Genomic DNA, 10,143 nt, shown 5'->3' with positions numbered 1-10,143 from the left:
CACAGAATTCTACCAAACACTCAAATAAGAATTAATACTTATCCTTCTTTAAATACTTCAAAAGAGTTGAAGAGGAAGAAATACTTCCAAACTCATTCTACAAAGCCAGCATTACCCTGGTACCAAAACCAGACAAAGACACTATAAAAAAAGAAAATTATAGGCCAATATCCTTGAACACTGATGCAAAAATTCTCAACAAAATATTAGCAAACCAGATTCAACAATACATTAAAAGGATTATACACCATGCCAAGTAGATTTATCCCCAATGATGCAAGGATGCATCCATTAAACAATCAACATGATACATCACAATAACAAAATGAGGGATACAAAACTTATGATTATCTCAATAGATGCAGAAAAAACATTTGACGAAATTCAACATTTTTTTATGATAAAAACTCCCAACAAAGTGGGCATAGAAGGAACATATCTCAATCTAATAGAAGCTATATATGACAAACCCACAGCTAATATTATGCTCAAAAACAACAACAACAAAAAGCTGAAAGGTTTTCCTCTAAGAATAGAGAACAGCTGATTTTTAAGTATTACCAGATTATGATATTTATTAACAAAAAATATCTTTTTTAAAAGATTAGGTTTGTTTAGCTGGTATCCATGGTGGCTAAAATCTGTGAAAGAATGAGTTAAGACTCCAGGAACCCTTGAATCTTAATTTGGCCAGTTTGGTGAAAAAATGTAACTCTCTATGCCTTCAGAGTTCAGGACAGTGAGCACAGCACAGAAAAGTTTCTCCAGGATGCACCATCTCTTACCTGTTCTGTCTTTTGTTTCTTTGTTCACACCAGAGCAACCAGCCAGAATGAAAGTGTCAGCCAACTGTCCTGGGCATTGTCTAAGCCAGAGACTTTATCACTGCCAGCCACATCACCTTTGCCTTTTCCTTCTCTCTCCCTTTCTTTGGGAGCTTCCAAGGTACTTTTGGGAGGGAGGTCCCAACAACTCCTAACAGTGTTGAAGTCTCTTCAGCAGAGTTCCAAGTTGGAGGCCTATTTTCATAGACTCAAACTTCTGACAAAGCAGGGGCCACCTGGATGCCCAAGGTTTTCATCCCCCTTCTCCCTTCTCTGAGGTTCTTCCAGAGGGGCAGAATGATGTCATCATTGTTAAGGGTACTGGCTCTGAAGTCAGACTTATAGCTTGGCCTCTTATTTCCTGTGTGATCTTGAACAAATTGCTTACCCTCTCTGAGCTTCGGCTTGTAAAAAGGAGAACATAATAATATATAGGGTTGTTGTAAGGACTTAAAAAGAATAATGCATGTCAGGTGTGTAGTATAGCTCCTGGAAGACTGAGTGATTGGTAAAAAGAGCTATTGACCAACCCTTATATACTTGGAATCATCTCCCAGCCATCTCAGAGTCTCCAGGATAATGCTGGGAGCTCCTTTTGCAGCCGGGATACTTCCCACCAATACCTGGCACTCTGTGTTTCTTACTAACATTCACCTCCACTCCAGCCAGTCTCTTCTTTCCATGGGATCAGCTTTCATCTTGGCTTCTAGCCAAAGGGATCATAATTTCTCTTGCCTTTGTCTGGAATCTCAAAACCCCTATCAACTGATAGTTTGGAAACATAATAGGATTTGGGTTCTGGGCTCCAAAGAGGGCAGCCAGGGAACAATGGAATGATGCTGCTTAGATTGGAGGGTTGGGCACTGTCAAACCAGTGAATCTTTGCAGGGGCAGGAATGGGTGGTCCTAGTACGCACATCTCACCCTCCTCAAGAGAAATTAAGGAAAAGAACCAGGCCAGCTCTGAACTTGCTGAGGAAATTTCAACATCTCCAAAGAAGGCTCACTAAAGAGTTCACAAAAGGCACTGAGAGGAGGGATCTGTATCCATCAGCTTCTATAGTGGACCCCTAGAACTGCCATCCCATCAAGACTGCCCATGGAGGGAAAGATGTAGTTCCCCTGGAGGAAATTAGGATGCTGTTAGGAAGAGAAAGGATCTTGAACAATGGCCTAAAATGCCACTTATCTATTTGATATACAGAACCAGGATCCAGATAACCCTACAAGCTCCAAACAACTAGATAGATCTAACAAGATCAAGAGCAAACAAATGTAGAATCCTACATTAGGGTTAAGAAACCAACTGCACACAAAGAGATGGGGAAGACCTAGTAGATCAATAATATGCTGCTAGAAACATTAATTCAGCATGAGGTCATATTAATGAAGGAGTAGAATTTAGAAAAGGGGAGATGAAAGTTCAGCTTTATTCTCAACTGGGTTCAGTTCCAAGAGTCATACTTTAAAGGAGACATTGTTGATCTGGTAAGAAGAAAGAGAGGAGAGATGTCACGATGGTGAGAGCCCAGAATCCTGTCGTTGGAAGAAAGGCTGAAAGAACAGGCAGTGTTTGGCCTGCAGCGAGAAGATTCTAGGGAACTGAGAAATGTCTTTATAATTCCAAAAGGCTTTCCACAAGGAAAACAGTAGAGCTGGTCAGATGATATGGTGAAGTGGGAAAAGCTGGAACTCTCTCCCGGAGTAAAAAATCTGGATTCAGAGTCTACCATTTACCAGCTATTAGAGACTGAACGCTCTTCAAACTGCAACATGTCATGAACAACTGAATGCTGCATATTGCTTTTCAGTGAGAACCAGAGGTAGGAAAACACTGGGAGAGACATTTCAGCTCAACCCTAGTAAGAAGTTTCTTTTTTATTTTTAAGTGGCATTTATTCTTATCTCTGATCACAAAAGAAATACATGGTTGTATAGAATATTGGTAAATAGAAAAGCAAAGTTAGATAAAAGTCACATCAACCCTTATTTAATTTCTAATATTTAGGGACAAGATACATTGGTAGACAGATATTAACAAAAATGAGATCATACAAATAATTATCTGAGAGAATTTAGAGTATCAGCATGTAAAGATGTATATATCAGTATGTAAGGATGTTTAGTGCCATATTGTTTCTAGTAGAAAAAAACCTGTAAACCACCTGATTACCCATCAGTAGGGGAATATGGGGAATGTCTGAGTAAATGACAGTGTATCCACACGAAGAAATACTGTGCAGCTAGTTAAAAAAAAAATAAGGTGGAACTAATATGTATTGCCTTCAAAATGTTTCCAACATATATTGCTTAAGGCAAAACAAAGTTACAGAATAACAAGCATAGTATGATCCCATTTTTGTAAAAAGAGGCATGCACATATGTGTTTTTATAAACAAAGGAAACCATGTGGCGTTAACAGTGGGTACATAGGGTGGGGGCAGAGTTAGAGAGGCTAAGGGTGAGACAGTTAACATGTTCTTTGAACATTTCTGTGTTGCTTGAATTGAGACAATCAGCATATATTATTTTTATAATTCAAATGACTGAAATTAAATAAATAAACAACAATCTATCCTGGACATTTCTCCATGCCATTAAAGATTCTACATCATATTTAACGTATTCCTTGTATGGATTTCTCGTGATATAATGAACCTAATGTTGGACATCAGGAGCTGTCAGAAGAGGGACTGGAGCATTTCAACAGTGTCTGTCAGAAGCAGACCCATACAGATTTAACCATGCCTCAGGTAGGAAATTATCTGATAGATACACTAGTGCATATACACAAAAATGTCTATTCAAGAATTGGTCCCTGACTCATTATTCCTGCTAGCAAAAGACTAGAAACAACCCGTATGTCAAGTATTGGATAAATAAAAATTACAGGCTGACTAATATGCTGCAGTTCTCAACAGCAGATATAAGAAATGAGATGGAGTTGTAGAAATTTACATGGAAAATGTGTCAGGATATATTGTAAAGCGAAGGGGGGAAAAGGCAAGTTACAGAACGATATGAACGGTATGATCTCATTTCTATTTAAAATGTATACGTGACTGCATTAAAAAAGACCTGAAGGATACACATCAAGCTGTAGATAGGATTTACCTATGGGTATGTATATAACCCTAAAAGATATAAGAATAGAGATATAAAGGAAGTGAGCTCTCCATCCCCTGAGGTATGCAGAGATTGGCTGCCTCGTTTTGAGGGATGTTGTGGAAAGGATTTCCACATCTCTCCGAGGTGACCTCTGTCCCCTCTTAGTCCTGAGAATCTCAGAGAATGGGGAGGTCAGGACTGGCAGAAGAATCCATCGCTAAAGAGAAAGGGTTAAGTGGGGATGGCGCTCCTGTGGGCGGGCTCGGTGATCGGCAACGCCGGGCTCTGTTAGCCAAGTCTGAGCATCTCGGAGGATGCGGGGCGGCGAGCGGCTGCTGGGACGCGCGCAAGGTGAACGCGGGGGCTGCCGGTGCTGCGCCCAGGTGAGGAGCTGGTAGAGGGAGGGGGTGATGGAGGGCCCGAGTCAGGGAGCGTGGTCTGCAGCCCCCGTCTCGGAAACGAGCCGGAGGGCCTGCACCAGCGCCCACCCCAATCCAGCACACTGCGGGAAGGCGCGGAGCCAGGGGAGAAGAGACGGAGGAGAGGTAACCCGAGATGGAGCGGCTCCCGAAGGCTGCCCTGCGGCGGCCCTCGCTCTGCAGTCCGGCAGGCCTCTCTCCTGTCTCTGGGACTGGGAGATACCCGCCCCCACCAAAAATTTCTCCAGCAGCTGGAACCCAGTGCTGGGCAGCCCCCTCCTTGTCCGCAGATGCCTACATCTCTTGGATTGGGGTGGTGAGCAGATGGCATATGCTTGTCATTGAAGGCCCAACTCAACTGTCTCCTCTTCTGCAAAGCTTTTCGGACCCCCTGTGCAAAATGAGCCACTGCGGGTTTCACAGCCCCTAGTATGGCCATTCACTGGCTGTGTGACCTTGGGTGAGTTGCTCAACTTCTCTGAACCTCTGTTTCTTCTCTTCTGAAACGGGTATACCCACACCTGCTTGTGTGGGAGGGAGATGGAGGACGTGCAGCTAAGCTTAGCATATGAGCCTAATTGGGAAAGAGCTCAACACAGGAGTACTGTTATTAAACAGTACCTGTGTTAGGGGCCTTTCAGATCACCCCCACTCCTAACACTAGAACTGAGGCTTCTCTTTGGGTCCCCAGCACCCAGCCTGGGCAGGAGCAGAGCATGGGGATTGGTGAATGTCTGAGAAATGAACCAGTAAGGCTTTAAGGCAGAGTCTAAACTCAGTTTAGGGGATGCGTTTAAGGGGTCTTGGAACCCCCAGAAATTGTGCACAATCTTTGGTGAGCCCGGGTGTCTGTGGGCCACCAAGGGTTAGGAGCCAGGGAGCTTTGGACACAGCTGCTTCCCAGAGAGGAAGGAGCAGATCCTCTGTCCCTCAATACACCCAGGCCCCGACCCTCACAGCCACTGTCTTCCCTCTCCTGGCCATGGGGGCCCTTCCTGCCTCCCTGGCTCAGCTAGGGACTCTCAGAAAGAGGAAACTTTAAAGAATATTCAGCTGGGGTCAGTCATATGCTGAAGGGTTAGAGACAAGAAATGGAAGGTGCAGATGCAGCCCTTGAGAAGCCCCAGGCCAGTGGGGGAGACAAGAGATTATTACACTATGTGACCAGGGTGACAGGAAGGAGTGGAGAGCGGGTGTCAGGGAAAGAAATGTCTATGCTGAAACAAGCCAACATCATCTTACCTAGATTTCTGCACTGGTCACTCTCCGCCTTATAAAATACTTATCAGATTGTGTCACTCCCATGTTTAACATCTCCATTGGCTTCCTGTGACACTTAGAATAAAATCCAGCTGCCTTATTGTGGCTTCCCAGGCCCCTTGTGATCTAGCTCTGCCTTCCTGATTTCATCTCCCTCTGCCACTTTCTCCTTCATCCGCTGAGCTCCAGCCACTCTCGCCTTCTTATTTCTTGTACTCACCTAGCTCATTCTTGCATCAGGGCCTTTGTACTTTCTGTTCCCTCTGCCAAATGCTTTCCCCACCATTTCTTCAAATGGCTGTCTCCTTCTTCTCATTCAGCATTTAGCTTAAATGTCATCTCAGAGAGGCCTTCCTGGCACCCCATGTGTAAAGTAGCCTCCTATCCCTCTATCTCTTAACTCTGTTTTCTTTTCTCCATAGTATACCTTATTTAACATCATTCATTGTCTGTTCCTTACCTAGAATGCCACCTCCACTGCTGAATGTCAGTCCTGTTCACTGTTTTATCTCCAGGGCCCGGCCCATAGTATATGTTCCAATTACTTGTTGAAATAGTTAAGAGGGCTAGTGGGAAAGAAAGCTTTTTGGACAAAGGGAAAAGTAAAAGGGCTCTAATGCTTACCAAGCTCCTATCATAGGCCTGACCCATTATGTGTTTTGTTATATAAGTCTTACAAGAGCCCCTTAGAATTAGGTATTCTTGTTATATCCACTTTACAGATGGGAAAACCATGATGCAGAGAGGTAAAGTAAGTCACCCAGGAACTGGCAAAGCTGGGATTCTAACCTAGGTCCCTCCTCAAAGGTAGGGGCCTGTTCTTCTCCCTCTCTACCTCTCTGATATTTGAACTAGGTCTTCAAGAATAGGATCTCAGCAAGTGAAGAAGAAGGGAAAGGGCATTCCAGATAGAGGGAATGGCAGGAGCAAAGGCATGGGGCATTAGACAGTCCAGTGGGTGCTGAAGGATAGGTGAACAGCCTGGTGTGGACTTGGAAAGCCAGGAGAGGAGCTTAATTCTTTTCTGAGGGCAATGGGGAGTCACTGAAGGTTTCGAAGCAGGGCAAATGGCATGACCAGAGATGCAGTTTTAAAAGGTCACTCTGGGCAGCATGAAGAGGTTGGCCAAGAAGGGACTAGGGGAAAAGGGGACCTGCCTCATGTCACTCTTCTCTCTTTCCCATCAGCTCCCTTGAAGCAGCCACAAGAGACCTCAACCTTCACATGTCATCCCCTCTCTCTTTTTAGGTTTATCCAGTAAAGATTGGAATTTGAGGGCTTTAGGCCCAGGCATCAGAGTGGACCATGGTCCCCAATCCATGGGGCCATGTGCGTGGCCTCCTGCTGCTGTTGCTGCTGCCGTCTCTGGGAGCTGGCCCTGCCCTGGGCCGGGGTCACCTTGGGCCATATGAGGACTCGGAACCACACCTGATTCCAAGAGCCCACCCCAAGGGCCCTGTTGGCACAGAGCCCCAAGCCTTCGACTTCCTCTGGGAAAAGCCCATAGATGAGAGCCCCTGGAACTCCAATATCCCTCAGGTCCCTGCTGAAGAGTTGCCTGAGAAGCTCACAGACTCTCCCTTTGGCCCAGCCCTGCTTGGACCTAAAGCAGCCCAGGGGGCTCAGAGAGGACTCCTAGTAACCGATGACCTACAGGTGGCTCGAGGGCCAAGTTCTCAGGGCTGGACAGGATCTCCCGACTCTCTGGAGCCTCTGGAACAAGACGCACCAGTGCCCCATCCAGTGGGCCCTCCCCATCTCGCTTTCATCACCACAACTCCCAAACTCCAACTCAGGGTAGCCACACTTCCTCTCTCCCCAGGGGAGCCTGGAGACCAAGTGGGACAACAACCACTTAGAGATGAGGGTGTGGGGGCCAAAGCCAAGAACAGGGTCTCAGAGACATCCTCCTTAGCCCACCAGGGTCATCCCTATACTCTTGCACCCCACTCGGGCACTATCAGGAGGCAAGTGCTGGAAGAACAGGGTAAGGGTGAGCAGGACTTCCAGGAGGCAGCTCAAGGCCCCCTCTTCACACAGCAGGATCCAGTAGCCCCTGAGGCTGGCTTGGTATCCCCAGTTGAGGTGGCATCCACTCAGGAGCCTGGGTCCCAGCCAGACCTGGCATTGGCCAGAAGCCTTCCTCCTGCTGAGGAGCTGCCAGTTGAACCCCCCAAGAAGGCTGGAGGTGAGGAGACCTGGGAAGTCAGTTTTCCAAGTCCCTCACCCAAGCAGGTTGACTTCCCTGATGTTCAGGGCTCACCAGGACCCCAGCCCTCAGGTCCCCCAGCCTCAGAGACTCCTGATCAGCAGCCTAAGCCAGGTAGGTACCAAAGTGAGAGTGCTGAACAGGGCAGGGAGGGGCAGTGTTCCATGGCAGCTGGCTGCCCCAGTTTCCGTGTGCCTTCTGATCCCCATGGGTCCCATTTTCCTCATTCTAACAAATGAGGGTGATTGTGGCTCCCTCCTGGGGACTTAGAATTGGGGAACCACTGGAGGGTCAGGCAAAATGATGACTGCTTTTGTCATTTCAGAGAGAGCAGCAATGAATGAAGCAGATCCCATCTCTCCCCAGCGGGTGAGAGGAGCAGTGGAGGCCCTGGGTACCCCCAAGTCCCTCATCCCTGGCCCCTTGGACACTGGCCCAGCTACAAACCGAACAGAGAGCCCCGTGAGGGCCCTACAGCCAGGTGAGGGCATGGCTCGGGTTTTGGGGAGAGCAGGTATTCTGTCTAATAACTAAGAACCTGTGTGAGGTCTAAATGGGGTGGGGTGGGGAGTAAGTGGAGACAATCACCTCCTTAAAGGAATTGGCTAGGACTTCCTTCAAACAACTTGAGATAATAAACTAATACTCACTGGGTACTTTGGGAGAAGTCATTTGCCCTTTTGGAGCTAGAATGTTCTTAAAAGTAATCACCCAAGGAGCTTTTTAAAAATTCCAGTGCCAGGCCCCATCCTAATGAGTTCTGATTCAGTTGGTCTCCAGGTAATCCTAATATGCAGCCCAGGTTGTGAAATCCTGGTATATTATTAATAAAAACGATAGCTCGCATCCACTTAACACTTATTGGCACTATGCTAAGCATTCGATCCTCAACACAACCCAGTGAGGTCGGTGCGGCTACTATCCCCATTTTGCAGATGTGCTTTGAAGAGTTAAATAACTTGCCTACCACACTAGGGAATAATGGAAAATCAAAAGCAGTTTTCAAAGGGCTATTTTAATATTGTTATTATTGCAGATGAAACCGAGGAGTGGCCGGGGCGTCCCCAAAGCCATCCTCCAGCACCCCCAGTCCAAGCCCCCTCGACATCACGCCGGGGCCTCATTCGGGTCACCACGCAGCGTGCCCTGGGTCAGCCACCCCCTCCGGAGCCCTCAGCCAGCCTCATGGCATCAGCCCCAGCCTCCAGTCCCCCGGCCAATGCCACCGCACCCCCCCTGCGCTGGGGTCCACTGCGGAGGGTGCTGAGCTTTTCCTGGGAGCTGCACGTCTACGGAGTGGGGGTGCTATTTCTGCTGCCTGCATTGCTGGCACTGGCCTCTCTGACAGCCGCCCCTGCGGGGCCCCGGCTGGCACTGGTGGCCGCGGTGCTGGTGCTTGTAGCATCGGGACTGCGATCTGCTTACATGCTCGCCGACCCGTATGGCTCTCAGGCGCGGCTGGGTTTACGCGCGGGCCTGGTGCTCTACAACCTACCTTTCCCCTTGCTGCTCACTGCCCTGGCAGCCCTGACCCTGCTCGGCCTGGGTGCCGGGCTGCCACAGCAGCTGCAGAACCCGCTTCTACTAGGAGCAGTGGCATTGGGGCACGGCGGGGGGTTACTCGCAACAGATCTGCTGTCGGCGACGCCGGCGCTCAACCTCCTGGTTCAGGGCTTCTCCTGCGCTTGGGGCGCGGCCGTGGCTCTGGGCACGCTCTGCCTGTGCCGTCGCCGCCTGCTGGACGGGCCGCGGGGCCGGAATGCTAGCCCGGGACCGCGGCTGCTGGCAGTGGCTGGTGCGCTGGGACTGCTGGCCAGTGGCTTACAGCTGGCGGCCGCGCTCTGGCTGTACCCGGGCCCAGGCCGCGTGGGCCGCTTCTCGTGGGCCTGGTGGGGAGTCCACTTCTGGCTGCGCCTGCTGGAGCTGACTTGGGCACTCACCCTGGCGCTGGCAGCTGTGGCCGCAGCGCGGCCCAGGCCGCCCACGGAGCATGCGTGCTGGGCTAAGCTGCTGCGCCTGGCCTGCCCCGCGCCCTCTGGCAAAAGCGAGGTCCCGGAGCGACCCAACAATTGTTTTGCGGGGCCCAGTGGCGTCGGCGCAGGCAGCCTGGACATCAGCAAGAGCCTCATTCGCAACCCCGCGGAGGTGGGGCCGCCTGTCACGCCCAGTTCAGGGGCCTGGGGCTCGGCTACGTCGTTGGGCCACGGTCCCCAGGGTGGCCCGGGGCTGTCCCGCAGCAGCGTGGGGCCGGCACCGTCGATGAGCGAGCTAGACCTGCGGCCGCCGTCGCCCATCAACTTGAGTCGTAGCATCTGCCGCGCTC

General features: G+C 49.4%; 1 protein-coding gene across 1 annotated transcript in view; it reads left to right on the top strand.

Moving 5' to 3' along the window:
- Positions 1-6,916: 6,916 nt before the first annotated feature.
- PRRT3 (proline rich transmembrane protein 3) overlaps positions 6,917-10,143 on the top strand; it is a 3,750-nt gene continuing 523 nt past the window's right edge. Inside the window, exons 1-3 of the mRNA XM_006917608.1 lie at positions 6,917-7,934; positions 8,146-8,301; positions 8,857-10,141. Coding sequence (XP_006917670.1) covers positions 6,917-7,934; positions 8,146-8,301; positions 8,857-10,141 — 2,459 coding nt within the window. The remainder of the gene's footprint in view (positions 7,935-8,145; positions 8,302-8,856; positions 10,142-10,143) is intronic.

This window comes from Pteropus alecto, unplaced genomic scaffold (genome assembly GCF_000325575.1).
Source record: "Pteropus alecto unplaced genomic scaffold, ASM32557v1 scaffold75, whole genome shotgun sequence".
NCBI classification, from domain to species: domain Eukaryota; kingdom Metazoa; phylum Chordata; class Mammalia; order Chiroptera; family Pteropodidae; genus Pteropus; species Pteropus alecto.
The sequence above is the reverse complement of the archived record's forward strand: the minus strand, read 5'-3'. Positions and strand labels throughout refer to the sequence as shown.